The following is an 18984-nucleotide window of genomic DNA, read 5'->3' on the forward strand; positions in this document are numbered from 1 at the left end:
TCTATTCACTTCTTTAATGACAAAATTTCAAGGGATTTATACAGAGTCGTGTGTACTCTGCATAAAATACAGTCTATTATTATATATAAAGATGAAAAAAAGATGTAAAGAAGGGGAGCATGTTCAGGGCAACAATGGAAGTCAGTGCACCACTAACTCGTGTTTGTGTGTGTGTGTGTGTGTGTGTGTGTGTGTGTGTGTGTGTGTGTGTGTGTGTGTGTGTGTGTGTGTGTGTGTGTGTGTGTGTGTGTGTCAGATGGGAATCTTGATGATTTAGGTCATTTTCTTGTGGAGCATTGGCTGATAAGTATGTTGCTGCCAGGCATTATCTCTGTCACCATGTCTCCCGTGTCTCTCTCTCACTCCTTCTCCCTCTCTCTCCTCACCTTTCTGTTTGCCCCTCTCTCGCTCCCTTTCCATCTCCTTTATCTTTTGTATGTCATTGTATTTGTAAGGATGGTTGTCTACTGTAAAAAAGGTTCTTCAAATTTCTAAAACGGCTCAACTTCATACAGTGCACAGTGGGCCACTGATTAACCATATCAAAAATATTTATTTAATACATAAATCACTGAAAATTTGATGTTTATTTAAGTTCTGTTGTTGTATTTTATTATTTTTTTATTTCATATTATGCGCTGTGAAATCTGAAGAGTAGAAAGTACTGTACACATCCTCTTCCTGGGTAAAGTCTATAGGAGATATTGCATATCTCTCATATATGCGCATAGTTATTTTATTAGTTGAACAATATATAAAATGAATTCAATGCATAAACGTACACATTCACACTGCTTGTTCAATCGATATTGAGAATGTTTTACTCAGGAGTGTCAGTTTTATGAAATGTAGGCTGGCTCCTTTATAAAAGAAAGGTCATTGATCAAGGTTAGCATTCTTCTCTCTTTCTATGTGCATGTGTGGATTAGCAGTGTTATCATTTAGCATTAGGTGCGCAGCAGCCCTTCCAAACACTTACTGACACTTGCTGTTGTCACCAACACACATGCACTGTAGCACGCGCCCAAACACACATGCGCACACTTAACTATCAGCGTACAGTGAGATGTACAGCTCTCCTGCTTTCTCTCTCTCATACAGAGACAGGCAGAGATCTGGGCAAGGCGCCACATCAAATCAAATTGAGGAAAAGTATAATAAAAAGTGTTTAAAAACAAAATATGCCCCATCGGATTAAAAGCACATTATATTAAGCAGATGGTGAAAGAGGATTTTCACTCTAGTAAATATGACAGGGCTTTCAAATGTGACACAGGAACGAGCCAGTGAGACAGGAAGGGGAGGAAGGGAGATAGAGGCAAGGAGGGGATGGGAAAAGAGCACAGTGCTGCAAAAGTAGGGAGAGAGAATGTGTGTGTGAAGTAAAATGGTCCTCGATCTGAGACGGAATAAGGGAAAAAAAGTGTAATAAAAGGGAAAACGGAATGTGGAAGAGGAGAGGAGAGGAGACACAAGTGAGTAGAGCGTCAAAGCTGCATTCTTTAAGCAGATCAGATTTGGGGAAATTGGGCTGTCACTACAGGATTGTGATGATTTACACCTATCCATCATAGGGTGTGAGAGAGAAGCAGAGCCAGAATATGTACAATAATCCACAGCAGCTGTGAAAATAGAGAAAATCAATCCTAAGCAGGCACCATCCAACGTGTGCGTTTCAATGTTTACTTCAATATTCCACAAATAATACATCTAGACAGATTATATTTAACCTTACACATGGAATACTACTTTATATCTAAATGCAATGACTGTTAAGGATTCTCCCAGTTCATTACTTTTACTTCTGTATATTATCACTTTACTTCATTTATACTGCAAAAAAGAGAGAAAGTGATAGACTTGAAATACCCGACTCCAAATTCACTAAATAAAAATGTGAAACAAGATTCTTTTCACTGTAAATGCCCATTTTGACCTGCCACAAGCTGCTGTTGACACTCGTCTTCAGAGTCTCCTGGCCTGTTCTTCCCTCTCTCCCACCCATGCCCTCTATCCTCCCCCTCTTCCTCCCCTCACTGCTGGCTGATGCACCTTACAGTCTCGCTCCTGGACCATCTGTTAGGGAATCTAATTCACATCCAGTCATAATCAGGTTTGCTGCAGTGCCCACTGTCTTTCGCCATCTCTGTCTCTCTGTCTGTCTCTGACTGCTTCTTTCTGTCCACTTCACACTGCGCCTTTGTCCATTTTCCTTTAATCTGGAACCTTCATGAATGTCTTTCCCTTAAATGTCATGTATTTGAATATACTTTACATTCAGTATAATAGGTATACAAAGCTCAAAACTGGCATAAATCTCGCGAACTGCAACAAAAAAGGGACATTTTCTGATCTTGTCACTAAGAACCTTTTTCTTTAAAATGTGGCTGTATTGTTTTTAAATGACTACCCAGTAATGCTTTTTGCTGCAGCATTCTGCAGGATTCTTACTTTTGAAACTTCTTGCAAATTACTAAGATTTAAATACTGAATCAGCATATCATTGGTAAATATAAAGAACGACATGCTCCACTTAAACAAGATTTTAAATGTGTATATCTATGTGTGTGTACATGTGCATGTTTGTCCTTGATTGAGAATAGGGCGAGTCGAGGTGAAGAGGGTGGAAGTTAATGAGAGGTGAGTGTCTGAAACCCCCTCTCTCTTTTCCCCTCTCTCGCTCTGTCTCTCTCTCTGCTCCTGCAGTAATCCTCTTCTATAAATCTGCAATCCAATCAGCGTTGTCCACACTTACACACACACACACGCACTCACGCACACACACACACACACACACACACACACACACACACACACACACACACACACACACACACACACACACAGCTTTTGGGAAGCCCATCTGTGTGTTAAGGCAATCTGCTTTATCATTATGATTACATTGGGCTCAGTTTACAGCACAGTGTGTGTGTGTATTCAAGCGCACTCTAGCTGCCTGACATTAATCACATTCCCATGGTTTGATGGCCTAAATAAAAAGAGGAATAATATTGTTGCTGTCCAATGAAAACTGCAGATCTCCAAAAGCATTTAAGAAATTTCTTTAGAATTCAAAAAAGTTTTAATGCAAGAAAAGGCCCCAGAAAACTTCAAATTAAATTAAATTTATTTCTTTGCTTTTTTTGTAGAGATCTGTGATATGAAAAAAAAGTTATTCTAAGAGATAAAATAAAAACACTGCTATAATTCTAAATTCATTTAAATTCATTTCTAAATATTGTCCCTTCCGAACCTGGATTTCTTTCATTTTCGGTGTGTCTGTGCTGTTCAAGTGTGTGTCTGTGCAAGTGTGTGTGAGAGAGAGTGCATATAAATTACGGCCAAATCCCATCAACACAGTTGGAGGTCAGATATCCTAAGGAAGTGTTCCTGTGATCTTATAGTGCATATGTGTGTAAGAAAATGTGTTCCTTTTACTGTGTAAGTGAAAACTTGTGTGTGTGTGTGTGTGTGTGTGTAGGGGTAAAGGTTCAACTGAGGTAAGGTGACTTTTACCTTAATATTTAGTGTTAGTACTTTAATATTTAGTGTTAGTACTTTAATATTTAGTGTTAGCTTTTTAAGGCCATTTTTTAAAAATAAACTATTTTCACTGGATGTGTTGGTTTGTCACAGATGGACATGCATAAGAATAAATAATAATAAACTATAACAGGTAATGAATTATGGCTGAGTTCAAGTGCTTCAGATTTAGAGTCCTGGTATTCCTGTCCCACAGATACGTCTTACTGGGAGGGACACCGTTCTTATGGTAAGTTAGGCTACCTGCCGTGAGAAAGGACTACTCTGAGCTCGGTTTCAGGAGAAATAAAATTCTAAAAATTTAACAGAATTGCAAATCCCCAGATTGTATTTGTTCAGCACAAGTCTTGAGATAAATCCTCAAGTTGTTAACTTCACAGTGCTGCCCCCCACCCCATCCTCTCCCGTAGTTAGGGGATACTGTTATGTCATTGTGTAGGCTTGGCACATTTGCGGCAGCCGAATTCACAATAACAATATAATTTTCAGTTAGTTTTGAACCATAGAAGCGAAATAATGCTCCCCATTTTGGAGCCTAGTGTGTCTCTATCCATGTGTACAAATGTACTGTGTGACTTCAAGCCACGGACTGACTCCATAGCCCCTGGCAAACCTTTACACCTCTCATCACCAGACTTCACTGTCTGCCAACACACTCACATTGTGCTACTAACACTCCTCCTGGTGACTGGCCGAAGGTCTGCGTGAGAATGGCTTGCCAGACCTCTAATTGGCTTGACCCAGACTAACCCTGAAATCCTATTGGACTAAAACTTCCCAGTCTACAGCGCACACGGGAACACACACACACATGCATTTAAAATTAAAGGGCTTCACAAGACCCTAATAATGCACTAATCAATATTGTTCCTAAAGAATGTGCAATAATACAACAATAATAACAACATAATAAATCACAGTAATGTTCATTTAAGATAATCATGTTAGTCAGTGAGATCTTGAAGCATAATGTCCAAAATCCAGAGAGAGAAACCACGATCTGGAGAACAGACAGGCAAAGTTTGGGAAACCCACTTTTGGTTACACTAGGTTCTAATATAGCCTATTTAAATTAAATACATATTCAGCTGTTTTTAAAGTGAAATAATGTACAACAAGTAACACTAAACACAGTAATAATATACTTATTTGTTTATACTAGTCCAATACCCCTGAATTATATAAATTATATAGAAAGCGCATACTTACAGTTAAACGTTCGCTTTCAGGGCATGTCATGCTATCTCTTATCCCGAGAAACTTTCAAAAGAGGAGGAGGAAGGATATGATAACGTTTGTCTATATTTAATGCGTCACACATTTCCTGTGTTTAAACATAAAACAAGAAGCATATTTACAGTATAAGCTCTAAAAATAAAGCAAGACAGCCTCAGCAAAACCTGCCCGGAACAACAGAAAGTCAGAACTGGTTTTGTTGGAGAACTTTAAAGTGAAATTTCACTTTGGTTGAAACTTTTCATGCGTTCAGGTTTGACTGCACATACAGATGGCATGGAGAATAATTGTAATGGTAAAAGAGAATGTCCTTCAACAAAACGATGTGATTTAAAGCCTCTGCACTGCGACGCATTTGCACTACTGAAGTGTCCTTGAGCCACAAGTTGAATCCAAATTCCTTGTGATACTCTATATATACTAGGGAAAAAATATTCTCATTTTAGTTGCACTGTTTAATCATAACATATAGTTTACAGTGGATTTGTATGTTTTCTATATTGTGGCGTTTAAAAGAGAATTATTTTTTTCCCAAGGGTAGGGAGTTGGGGTTTCCCAAAATTTGAAATAAAAAAAGAGTAGATATTAAAGGCTTGGTCGTACCGTGGGGAACCTCTTCTTGATCCCAAACGACACTGAAGATCACCCTTAACTTGGATTTATAGGCAATTATTTAAAGAACCCGATAGAGGGCAGGTAAAAAAAAAGAAAGATAAAAATACAGAATACTGGTGACACAAACAGCGGAAGATGGTTTGTAAAGCTGATAACATAAAAAGTGTTGTTAAAAATGTAAATTACTTCAAACTAATTTAACAGATAAGGCATATGAATTAAAAAAAATACACAAAGAAAGACACACATGCACACAACCGTTCTCCCCACATTTGAATAGATGGTGGAGAAAAGTTGGTTCTCTCCAAATAGTCTCAAACACGCACACATCCTGACCAATAAAAACGGGCTTTTGATGTCTCCAAATGCTTGCCTTTTCTTTCTCTTCTTCCGAGGTTTATAGAGGTCAAGTGTGACTTTTGTAGAAAACTCAACGTAGATTTATGGATTCAGTCACTTTTGTTTTGCCCTTTTTAAGTCATTCCCCCTTTCTTCTTTTGTGTCTGTGGTCTTCTTGTCGGTCTGTCTTACCTGGGGTTGTAGAGGGCATGTGCGTCTCTCATGTGGTTGGCCTCCAGTGGATCGTAGCTCTGGTGCATTCTCCAGGCGCCAGCGCCGCATTTACCATAAGACGACTTGGAGTTATCTTCACTGCTGCTGTTCACTAATGGCCCCTTCGATAAGTTCATTCTGTAGACAGAAGCAAAGTGAGAAACATAAGGATGGCGCTGACAATACAACAGAGAAAAGTAGGAAAACAGCAAGTGGGACTGTAAAGCGGAGACATGGCTCCTATGTGTTGCGTAAAAGCCATAAAAACTATCTGATGACACTGAAATCAGTTGTTCAGGGGCAATGGTAAAATAACAAAATAAAACTTAGGAAAAAAAAATAGAAACAGTGACAAGTTACATTTTTGTGTGTTTCTGCTTTCTCAGTACCAGAATCTGATAAGGTTAAAGCGCTGTAGAAAACAAAACACTACTAAACTAAACACAAAATCTTTTTTCATTTTATTGTTTTAATAAAATACTTTCTTCAGCTCAACACAGTGACAAGCAAACAAAAATGAAATGGAAAAACAAAAAAAATCTTCAACACAAAATTACAATTAAGTGGATGACCACTGAATTACAGAGCGCGCTTGAAAGGGCACAGTAACAGGCACACATAATCATTCAGCCCTCAGTAAACATAAGAAAAAAAACTATTATGATTTATGCAACTGCAGAGTTAGGACAGAGAGAGGCAGAAAAGAAAAAACATAAATACACAAAGAAAGGTCCAAGATTTACACATAGGGCAATTTGCAGAGAGCATCTCAAGTAGGCAGAAAGATGAGAAGCTCTCAGACAGACGCACAGGGGACAGATCAGAATTTTAAACTAGTACATGAGACTTTTGTCCCCGAGTTTTACCAGTTTTAACCTCAAAAAACCTTTTTAAATGGAGGAAATATAAAAGTAAAAGCATCAGAGGAAGAACTGCCATCCTTCAATCAAACCCAGTGCCGTCATCAGAAGCAGGGTTGTCGCTGGGGTGATAAGGTCACCACAGGCAACAGAATCAAAAGCATCCCTTACAAAAACAATTTAAAAAAAAAGAAAAGAAGCAAAAAAAAGAAAAGAAAAAATTACATCATGGCTGGGCTTGTAATAAAATGATCTGAATGCCCTACTTTTAAACTATCGGGGGAAAATGAAGCGAGGGAAGTGGAAGGAAAAGCAGTTTCCTACCGGTGGATAAAATCTAGAAAAAACAGATACTAATTCAGATTTGGTAAACTATGAAAGAAAACATATAGTAAGAAATTAATCCTTCAAAAATAGTGCAAAGATCTGAAGAGGTGCTTGCTTTTGAGCATTTATGCTTTTGCTTAATGAGAGCGATTATAATAATCACGTCTGCTAATACTAGCCCAATTAACCTAAGACTAATTATTGATTTAATATTAAAACTTTGCCAAAGAATTACAGAGCTGAAGCCAACTAATAATTTCATCCCAAACATGTAAAAGTAGAAATCAGGGAGCACATCGAAGTTAAAAGACAATGAATAAAATAATCTTTCTTTTTCAGGTCTTTCTTTAAATTTTTTTTACACCGTGACACTCCTGTTTGTGTGTGTTTCCTCCAGCAAAGTGTATCGGTAAACAGAGCAGGATGTTGGTATGTGTCGCAAACTGATAGACACGTGTTTACCACACAAACAACCGGCACATACGCACGTGTGTCTGAGTGTGAGATGTTGTCCCCGCTGTGGGTTCCTGTTTATGTGAGGGCCACATAGACAGGCAGGTAGACAGACCAATGACTTGTCTGACAGCCATCCCTCTATCCATCCACAGAGCTGGGTTGGCTCAGTGAGAGGTGGAGGGCCAGGGTGTGTAATATGTAGGTTTTAGTTCCACTCTGGTGAATAGAAGGAATCGATATCTTTCTGCTGCTGCTGCTTCAGACACTTATTGGCTTTGGTTGCAGTGTCACAATGCTATATAGACAGCCAACTATTAATTCTGTTGTTTTTTGTTTTTGGGTGGAGGTGGTGGTGGTGGTGGGGGAAGTGGTTCTGGTGTGACACCAAGGACTAAAGTATATCCACTATGAGGTGCATGTGGTGCTGGGAATTATAAACCATTATAATCAATCAAAAACTTTCTGGCCGAACAAGTAACTCAGGTTTGCGGCAAAATTCGATCACCTTCTCCCGATCCGCCCGCTTACATTCTGAATTAATATTTTCTCCCTTGCCCACCTGTGTGTGCTAACACTGTGACCAAAGTACCCCAGATACTTTGCTGTGGGTTGCAAGACTGAAGACGAGGGCCACTTCTGACATCTAAAAACCAGACGGCGAGGTGATTTACTTTTATTTTTAATGACGGTATCTCCGCAACAATATTACAACATTACCCTTAGCGTTTATTGTATGCCCACAGGCGCTGTATGGAAATCGGACTGCATGAAGTATTTGCTTGAAAACGCTGTAGATTGTTCAGTACTGTGTTTTCATCTTGATTTGGGTTTACATTGTGTGCAATAGTTTAGGTCCTGTGTATGTATCACCAGCCATTTGGGTTCAACTGTCACATTTTGGCTGCAGGCATCTTAACTGCATTAGAAGTAACAGACGCTGTAACAGCTTTTTTAGACAGGGGCTGAAATCAGAGAAATATATTATTATATTTAGGTTTAAACCATAAAAATCACGAACCACGAGAAATACATCTGAAAAGAAAACCCGAGTTTACAAAGTTTTATGATTAGTCTGTATTATGATATTTTAGAGAAACCACAAAAAGCTCTGTCTGATATTTGTATTAACCTGGACTAAAACTGTTTAGGATTACCGAAAGAGATTCTGCTTTATCGCTTTATAACCACATAATCTGATTTTCCTAGTTCTTATTTCATTTCAGAAGAATGAAACTCATTAAAAAAAGCATCTTAAAGCCAACAGACAATTCTTTACATGAGGCATTTTTTTCTTTTTAAAAATGTAATTCAGCACATGTGAATCGTATACTAAAATAGAAACACAGTACTAAACATATGTAAAATGAAAATCTGAATTTTACACATTTTACATTTTTTTTAAACATCATCAAATAATAAGTCAATTGAAAAATTCAATCCCACAAGTACTCATATATGTAAGAAATAGCTCATATCATAAATATTTAAATATGCATGTAGAGCAAAGGAGAGAATAAAAGAAAAGTGCAATGTATGTGATTCTACCTAACCTATTTCACGCTCCTGTCAGTACATGTAAGCAGCACAAGAACCAGCACATGCAGACATACTATGGATGTGTGGCGGTGTGTGTGTGTGTGTGCGCGCGAGTGTGTGTGTGAAAGCAAGGAGATCGTTGGTGTCTTTCTGATGCTCAGTGACTCGCTCATGTGTTGCTGGCCCATCTGTGAACAGAATGACCATGCCATGGTATGTGTGTACATATGTGTGTGTGCGTGTGTCTGTGTGTGTGTGTGTGTGACATGGTGATGCAGTGATTGATGAGACAGTTGCCATTCTTGCTAATGCAAAATGCACCTATCCCTGAAGGGAGCAAATGCCACAACACTCACACACACACACACACACACACACACACACACACACACACACACACACACACACACACACACACACACACACACACAAGCAACTGCCCTACCTAATTACTCCTCTCGTCAGGGTAGTGTGACGTCTTGCAGTTACACAGACAATTTGTATGCATAAATATGGATAAACCTACAGATATGAACACTAATAAATAACTGAACTAAAGACTAGCCAATCTCCTCTGCTGCATTAAAAATTCCCGGTGATCCCATTGGTTTCCTCCTCGCAGATAAACTTGTTGGTTCTATTTTCATTTCTGCACTTCTTGTTGCAAATTGCTGACTTTTCTAGATCGTTTACATGGTTCTTATAGTATTTATACTTACTCCCGATAACACTCAGCCTTATACTTGCCTGGAAAGTCTTAATGTGCAAGATCAAAAGTGGCCGTTTTAAATCAAGAAAAAAAGTGTGGTACAGACTTTTTGATATTTGGAAGTAATTAAAAGAATCATTAGATCACGATAAATACTGAGCGGATGCATATATTGATATACATATACGTCTGACGATGTTGCTCTGCGTGTGACTGCATGTGCAGCAGGGCAGGTGGGGTTGAACGTAGCCCTCTGTGTGTGTCTGAGCGGATGTGGATGTGTGTGCACGTTAGCGTTAGCGACGGGAGCTGTTAGCGGGGCAGGCGGCAGATGGGCTGTCGGCCTTAATAGGGACTGAGCGGGTGCAGAAAGGTGACAGTTCCACAAGGGAGGGGGTGTGTGTAGAGGGAGAAGAGGAGCGCGTGTGTGTGTGCGTGTGTGTGCGTGTGTGTGTGTGCGTGTGGGTGGGTGGAGGGCGCTGAATGGTAAAGGAAGATAGGGATAAAGAGAAAATGAATTATCTACTGCCATGAATAAAAGAGCGGATCAGCTACGCAGAGGAACACGCATCCTAAAGAAAAGAAGCGTTTTTACCATGTAGGATTAGAGCATTTTTTTAATGTAATTAATGTAAACATAATTCACATAAATGTTCCATGCACAAATACTTTAACATCTGATCTTTACTAAAGTTACCAGTGATGAAACTATGTAATTTTTTTTTTAAAAATAGAGCGATATTTTGGAATAAGCAATAAACGTATATTAACTATTTTATTTAAGCTACATCAAACTAAAAGTGAAAGTTTTTCAAATGTCAAATACAATTTAACTATTGTGTGAAAGCGTAAACGCAGTTAATAGACACAAATGCGCTCTCACTCACTGTCTCTCTCACACACACACACACATACACACATGCACAGAAACAAGGCCTTAATAACACACATAGTTTTCTTGTTTTTACATGTGCAAAATAATGAATTGTATATTAACACGTGACATCTTCTCACACATGCACGGATGTGTGTCAAAGCTGAACCGTTGGTACAGTTGGAGTGACCAACAAGGACTGATGCTGTTGGGCTTGTTTTTTTTTTTTTCTTAAATAAAATTAAAAAATTATTTGTGTGATCAACATATTTGTTAGAGACAATTTCCTTTTCACAAAAACACCAAAAGCTGTGAATAATGAGGTAAATATACATATATATGTTGTTATGTACATTTCATTTTTTGTGTATAATGAAGCGGGTGGAATAAACTTAATTAATGAAATTAATAAGTTCAGGACAGGAAGGAAGAAAGTGTAAAAAAAAAACACCTTTCTTCAGTCTTCAGTCTTCAGTGTGTAACTGTAAAAATCTTGTCTAATAACTAGAAATCAAAATTCCCTGATTCAAAGAATATACACTTTTGTTGAGCAGCTTAATATCTGAATATACAGTACATTTAGGAAGAACAAATACTTCTGAAAATCATCATGTGATTGTAGTTTATTTGTATGGTGCACCTGATAAAGTTGGCATAGAGAGAAACCTAGTGCACAGACAGGAGATAGAAAGAGTGAAAGAAAAAAGTGCAAGGCAGATGAAAAAAGCAGCAAAAACTAGAGAACTAAACCATGAGGTGGGGTGTGGGCTGGTCTGTCATTCTCTCCCCATCAGGCACACACATGAAGCATGATGGGAGGATGAGAGGAGGAATATTTCACTGTCAGTTGGAAGGCGGCATGGTCATTCATTTCTTTCTCTCTCTCTTAGTAGCTATCCCTTTCCGTTCTACTGTATCTTCCCTTTTTTGTCTTTTTGAACCCCTCTTACACACTGTCGAAACAATGACAATTTAATCATACTTTCAGCTTGGCCGTGCAGAGGGAGAGAACAACCCAAGCAGCGAAACCATAGGGCTCTCCCCATGGGCAGCACAACAGAAAAGTGCCATAGACAGACAAGGGGTTTGAACCTTCACCATTCTCGTGATCCTCTTTAACTCATGGACACACTTTTACACTTTACACACACACATAGAGACATACACACACCTCACCTCTCCATCTAAATCTGCTCTATTGTGGCCCGGTCTGCGCTGTCTCCTCCTATTAGGACTGAGGAGCAGCATTAGAAGCCCTAAGCACAACACGATGGGTACGCACACACTCATGCATACACCAGTCACCGGATCTAAAGCGTAACTCAATAGCTCATCTGGTTGAACTTGATAAAATTCAAATTTAGTGACTCCTTTTCTGAAAACAATAATAACACAGACACCAAAGAAACCTCACAATGTATATAGCAATTCTAAGAAAACGTAATTTAGTTTAAAGCAACGTTTGTTAAAATCAAGCAGATGCATCTACAAAGGGACCTGTGTGCTTTTGACACAGTTCAAATTTGCACAGGTGCAAAACATCCTCTTTTTATTCTGCATTTCTTGAAACTATATACTTGGTCATAGCAGATTTGAAAAGACGGAAAAGTCAGCAGCATTACGGAGAGTAATTCTCAGACAGAGCATAAATGATTTGATAGAACGTGATAATAGTAATAATTGAATTCACATTTTGATGTATGGATGACGGAGATGTATGGATGATGGAACGTGGGGAATGAGAGGATGAGCGCTGTGGAGAGGAGAAGAGGAGATAAGATGAGCGACATTGCCTCTCACTATATATCACTCTCTCTCTCTCTTTTTTTTGATCACTGCTTTGGCATTCAACCGTGCATTCACACACAAACACACACACACACACACACACACACACACACACATACAGATTCACCACCAGTGTGGCAAAATGGCTAATTGCAGTGTGTGTGCGTGTGTGTGTGTGTTTGTGTCACATCTGGTACAGTCTCCCTTACTGCTCTTTCAACACATAAAGGCCGGCATTGACCCGTGACATACTCAGACACACACAGAGCACTGATGGATTGGACATAAATCAGACAAATTCACATCATCAAGGCTCATCCCATTTTGCTCTGTCATCTCTCAGTGGCTTTCTAAGTGTGTGTGAGACAATGCATTTTTAATATCTACATCCACATATGTAGACGCATGTGTGTGTGTAAGAATAAGTCACTGCATTTTTAACATTGTGATAACTTTAACCTGCAAATGGTATGATCTGTGTGTTTATTGTTATGCATTAGTGTTAAGAGTGTGTGTTACTGTGGGCATTCATGCTTACACGTGTGTCCAGCGGACCTCCTGAGTGCTGGTGTCAGACAAAAGCAAACCCCCTCCCTTCCTTCCCACTTCGCTCTGTCTGTCTCTCTCATTGCGTCTCTCTCTCCCTCTCTCTCTCTCTCTCTCTCTCTCACACTCTCTACCTCTCTCTTTCTCTTTACGGGACCAAATTACCACTGGAATGCCCGGACCCTTCACATGAGAGCGAGGCCGCCGTAAGCATGAGTGCGTGCGTTTCTCTGCGCGTGTGTTTGCAGGCAAATGCAAAAAAACTGACAGACAACAAATTCCATAGGGACAGACAGGCAGGCAAAGAGACAAAAAGAACAACACTTCCTCATATAGGCCATCAATAGGTCACACATACAAAATGGGAGCATGCAGGCACGAAACCGCGGATGGCAACAAACAGATGCAAATTGCACGCTCACACACTCACAGACACACACACGCGCGCGCAGCCAGCAAATCAGCACGGCACATATTGACATGCTTTGACAGATGAATTAAGTAAATGATTTTATAAGGAGATTAAAAGGATTTTAATTTACGCAATCTCTCTTTGGTCCCCCCTGTCCCTCCCTGCAGTCAGCTTTACCTCTCTCTCTCTCTCTCTCTCTTTACTGCATATCCCACTTCATAAGCTGAAAAATAAGGTCCAGCGACTAAGATTAAGGAAAAGAAAAAGATGGGAAAAAACCATTAAATGCTTTTCATTGTCTAATCAAAAGCAAGACATATTATCTCTTTATTCTGAATAACAAAACATATGTATATTTCGCTGTCGCACATTTAAACAACAAACGGTCAAAGCATCAGACGGTTGGCCTTCGAGTTAGATTTTTTTCTCAATTGAATTTCTTTCGCGGTTTCATATAAAGTAGTTTGCCTCATCAGGAAAATCAGGAAAAGTAAATCACTGTATGATGGCCAATGCACTTTTCCAAATGTGAACTAAAACAGTGGCATTTGTCGTAGCAGAACAAGAAGCAACACAACATTACGTGTGAAAATCTGGTGCCTAAATCATATTATATATATTACTGTAAGTAAAAAAAAATGTTTGTTTTTCTGGCACATCTTAATTTAGTCCGATGAACGACTTCAACAATGTTTAACCTGAAACAGATTTTTATTTATTTATTTTTTTTTACTCACAATCACAAATAATTTCTTTCCTCTACATTTCCATGTATTTAAAAAGAATTAAATCCAGACACATCAGATTGGAGAATAATTCCTAATCAAATCATATGTGCTCCCTTGTGCTTCTCTTCATTACTGCACTACTAAACCTTTGCCTGACTGATCAGCAACTGTGCAGTTCTCACCACCCGTCCGTTCTCCTTCACACCCACTGTTAAAAACACCAAAATCACTAAAGTCACTGTGGGAAATATATTTTAATGATATGCAAATGTTATGTATATGGTGGCATGAGGGGAATGCAATTATGTTAACAGCTTAAGTGGTACTTGTTGTTATTATTATCAGTATGATCATCATTATCCCTAATATTTTAATTAGTATAGGAAAGCAGTGCCTTAGAGCAAAGAAGGGAACGCCTGAGCCGGGAACAGAGAACGGTGGATGGATGGATCGATGGATCGATGGATGGATGAATGGATGTGTGAAGGAGCGGACGCACAGATGACGGGACCAGAGGGCTCTCTAGAAAACGTTTGAGTGGCAACAGCTTACGTACACTTGCTGAATCACACGCAGGTAAAGCAGACACATCTCATTGCCAAATGTCTGTCAGGAAAGTGTGTTTTTCAGTGAGTGTATTGATGCTTGATGTCTAAACACAGTTTTCACACTTCTTGTCCATTAAGAAGCAAATCCAGTTCAAAAGTTTTTGAAAAATTTGAATTCTCTGTCTTAATCTGATTTAAAAAAAAAAATCAAGACTCTTACACCTGAGCCGTTACAGGTCCTTAAATTCCACCCCACTGTTTTGCAGTTGAAGGACCAACATAGAGAAAGCTTGTTTAGATGCAATCCACAGGGTTAAATCCTTGTAAAGTGTCCTAAATTCAGATTTTGCTCTACTGAAAATTCAGTTATTCCCTCTAAAAGGGGAACTGAAATGATTGATATTCTCAGACTCTCTAAAAGCTTGATTGGTCATACCGCAGTGATAATAAAATAATCATTTAAAAAAAAAATCCTGCACATATTATGAACATTTTAATTTGTGCTCTTTAAGCATTTACTTGTTCAGAAGGGGCAATTTCTCATATTTGCTTAAATGACATTTTAATTCAAACAGACTGAAAGTTAAAAGACAATTTTTTTTAAATTAAAAATATAACAAAAGAATATTTTCATGTAAAGTAGTGGTACAGCTTATCTCCGTGTATTCTCTTTAAAATGCCTCTATATTCAAAATGCTTTACAAGTGAGTGGGGCGTGTGTGTTTTAAAACAAATGACGAGAAAGATTGAAAATAAAATGAAAAATTGCCAATTTTCTTTAAAAAATGTTACAGATACCATTTTGGGAAATATTACAGTACAACATTTTGCATGAGCTTCTGCTCTGACTTTGTTCTTTCAGTTTTCCCACTTCCGACTCTCTACCGTAAAAAAAACCACCTAAACTGTGGCTTTGATTTAGTGTCACTCATTCAAATTTAGTTCTAAGTGGAAATTGGTTAAATCTAAGCATGTGTTTTAAATCTATACATATACGTTTATATATATAAATGACCATAAAATCTTTGCTTTATTTATGAGCTTTGCAAATTTGAAAAGGTGAATGCCAATAATTTTATACATACAGACAAAACAGGTCTGTCCGGCTACTGAATCACACACGCACAGTGTCGGAGGAATGTTTTATCTTGTCCTGTTTAAGAAAAGAGTTAAGCAAATACTGCTATACTTTAATCATTTGTTTGTTGGCTCTAATTTTGTTTTTTAAATAATTGTGCACACAATAATCTAATCAAGCAAACTGCTGTCCACTCTGCCAATCACTTAATCTACATTTTGCACAGATCTAAAAGAGCAAAGCATTGGCGAAAGGAGCAGCTCAGCAGCACTCGTGTGTTTGTGTGTGTGTGACTGTCTCTAATTCCTGAGCGGGGCCACACGCTGAGCTGCCCGTCTGAAATTCTACCTCCTCTGGCATTTAAGAGCGCAGCTCTCCCCCTTTCCCTCTCCCTCCTCTCTTATGGGCCCTTTCCTACACGCTGCTCCTGTAACCTTAATGCCCTGTTATCTCGCGGATTCTCTGCTTGGATGAACACATACTTTAACCACACATGCATAAGCATAAACACATGCACAGGTACACACATGCAGACATGTACTGAGAAAGTTTGTCCCAAGAACAGCCTGACTTCAAGTAAAGTGTTTGTTGAAAACAGCGAAAGTGAAAATGGAGCAAACAATGTGTGTTTGCAGGCAGGTGTGTTGTGCGTATGTCTCACTTTCAGGTGAAGGGACAGAAATTTTGCTCCTCTGCCCACTAAGTAAGAACTGCTGTCCAGATACTGCAGCCACACACTCACACACACACACTCACACACACACAAAGACAAGAGTGAACGCGTGCTACCTGACAACAGAAACAACCTTGACACGGTGCCGGCCACCTCCGCTGCATACCAGCACATACACTCACTCACTGACTCACACAGTCACTTACAGTGGAAGACAATGGCAATGACAAGTTGGATGATCAATAAAAGAATAATAGTAAAAGGTAAAATTTACCTACTCTTGTTCAGAGTGCATTAAAAAACACTCGGATAACGGGTGTCCTACCGAATCCATCGGCGATACCGGGTCATTGTCATGTCAACCTCCTCAGGGTAGATGGCAAGAAATTAAAAACAAAAAAAAATCAAAGTTTTTTTTTATATCTCTCCTCTCTCTTCTTTTCTCTTCTTTCTCTGATCTTCCTCTCTTTCGGTCCTTCCTTCCACTTGGAGTGAGCAATACAATTACCGGGCTCTGCGCTGCCTGCACTGATCAGCTCTGCGTGTGTGCGTAGAAGTGAGGGAGCATGTGTATGCAGTGTGTATGTCAGAGTGAGAGAGAGGGGGCTATAGGCACACACACAGCCAGCTAGTCAGGCAGTTGGGACAGAAAGCTGTGCTGCTGTCCTAATCAACGACTTAAAGCCCCGATAGCGGCTCATGAATATTAAGCAGCATTTTGCATATGTAGTCCCTCAGGTCCCAGTTGTGCTGTGATTGGTGGGTGCTTCACCAATAGCTGCAGGGAGGGGCGGAGAAAGGGGTGGAGAAAAGAAGGGAGAGCGAGGGAGAGAGGGAGAAGAGCAGGTGGAGAGGGAGGGATCAGACAAAGAGCACGGAGGAAAAGGGAGAATGAGGGAATCAGGAAGGAAAGGAGGAAGCAGAGAGGAGAATGAGACAGGTGCGAGAAAGGTTTAAAGCAAGACAACCTGCTCTCCTTTTACTTAATTTCTTTCTCTCTTTATCAATCCATCTCTCTGATCTTTCTTCAATGGTCTCTCACTACCCCGGTCACTCCTGCTCTCTGCATGCACCTGCATAGGTAAAATTACATCCTCACATAAACTGTAATGTTAAAAACTGACAATATATTTCTTTCTAACAATGAAAAAAAAGTTTCAAACCAAAAAGCTGACCCTCTTTCAAATAAGGTCTAAACCACATAAGTTACACCATGTTATTAGGATGTTTTAAGGACGCAGATACTGATTTGTGCTCAAACGGAAAACACAAAACTGACCTAATCAAATCCAGAGAAATGCAAGATCAAATAGTGTATGCTTGACCATGAACCCAAAGCCTGAATACTGTGTCACACCGTAAACACACAGGCACAGCGCAGCAGAACCCATCGCAGCCCAGCAGTAAAATATGAGATTATAGCAATTCCAGAGCGCTTGTCCTTTGTTGTGGAATGATTTGGGCATGATTGGAACAAGGTTTTCCCTGCTGCTTGCTGTTTTGTCAAGTTCACTTTCATCTCTACACCAGCAGGCTGTGTATTCCCAGTATTTCCGAGCACCTTGGAATGTGAGTATAGGTACTGCGACTGGGATTCTCCAGGAAAAATTAGCTCACCGCTTCTCAGTTTTAGAGCAAGGAGGAGACAGCGGAAAAGAGAAAAGGGAATGCAAGAAGAGCGGGAAGGGCCTTGTGAAAAGGGAAAAATCTGAACCCCGCAGGGACACTCCGAATGATACACGCACTCTTTCTGTCTTCTTTCCTTTCTTTTTAACTAATGTCTTCCTCCTTTCGATTAGACTTTTTCAACATGTCCTTACATGTCATTTTTTGGGTACCCCTGCACATGGGATGGCGGGGGAGAGAGAAGTGTAGCGAATACAGGGAGACACACAGAATGGAATCGGAGGGGGTGGTGATGTTGTTGGTAGAGGGGGTGGGGGGTGCAAAGATGAAAGAGAGTGGTTGTGATTAGCAGCTTTGGAATAGTACAGATAATAAAATATTTCCTGAAACCAATCTCAGCTTTGATGTACGTGTGTGTATGTGTGTAAATACTGCCTTTTCTTTCCCTGTTTTTCTTTGACAAACACAGAGTCCAATCATTAACATTTCAACTGCTTAACAGAAAAACTGTTACTAAAACATTGAAGTTAGCGCACTAAATATTCTTCATATTCTTCTCAGCGTAGCGTAGGATATGTGTATTGGTTTTGCTGATAAAGCATTTGTCTCTAGCTGCATGGAGAACTCAGTACCTGTTAGCCATAGAACTGTTCAGTTCAATGCCATTTTAAAGGTAATATGATTATAGCTTAATACATGTGTGTGACGTGGAGAATTCTTGACATTATTGTGCTGAAAGACCCTGTGAAACTGAGCTTAACTGCCTTCCCATGGGCACAATCAGGGTCTTTACAAGAATAAATACATATTTAGAAGTTGTTTCGAAAGCCGACAAAGTAAAGATCCACAGACCACATACAAAAACAAACACACTCAT

General features: G+C 39.4%; 1 protein-coding gene across 7 annotated transcripts in view; it reads right to left on the reverse strand.

Moving 5' to 3' along the window:
• Positions 1-17136, reverse strand: part of esrrga (estrogen-related receptor gamma a) — a 71907-nt gene extending 54771 nt beyond the window's left edge. For 4 of the 7 annotated variants that reach the window (XM_026171471.2, XM_026171454.2, XM_026171462.2 and 1 more), the window contains exons 1-2: positions 16760-17136; positions 5926-6084 (exon numbers count right to left, since the gene is read on the reverse strand). In XM_026171471.2, coding sequence (XP_026027256.2) covers positions 5926-6084; positions 16760-16815 — 215 coding nt within the window. In that variant the 5' untranslated portion in view covers positions 16816-17136. The other 3 variants (XM_026171479.2, XM_026171515.2, XM_080299613.1) reach the window with 3 other exon arrangements.
• Between the last annotated feature and the right edge of the window lie 1848 nt (positions 17137-18984).

Source organism: Astatotilapia calliptera, chromosome 1 (genome assembly GCF_964374335.1).
Source record: "Astatotilapia calliptera chromosome 1, fAstCal68.1, whole genome shotgun sequence".
Classification (NCBI taxonomy): domain Eukaryota; kingdom Metazoa; phylum Chordata; class Actinopteri; order Cichliformes; family Cichlidae; genus Astatotilapia; species Astatotilapia calliptera.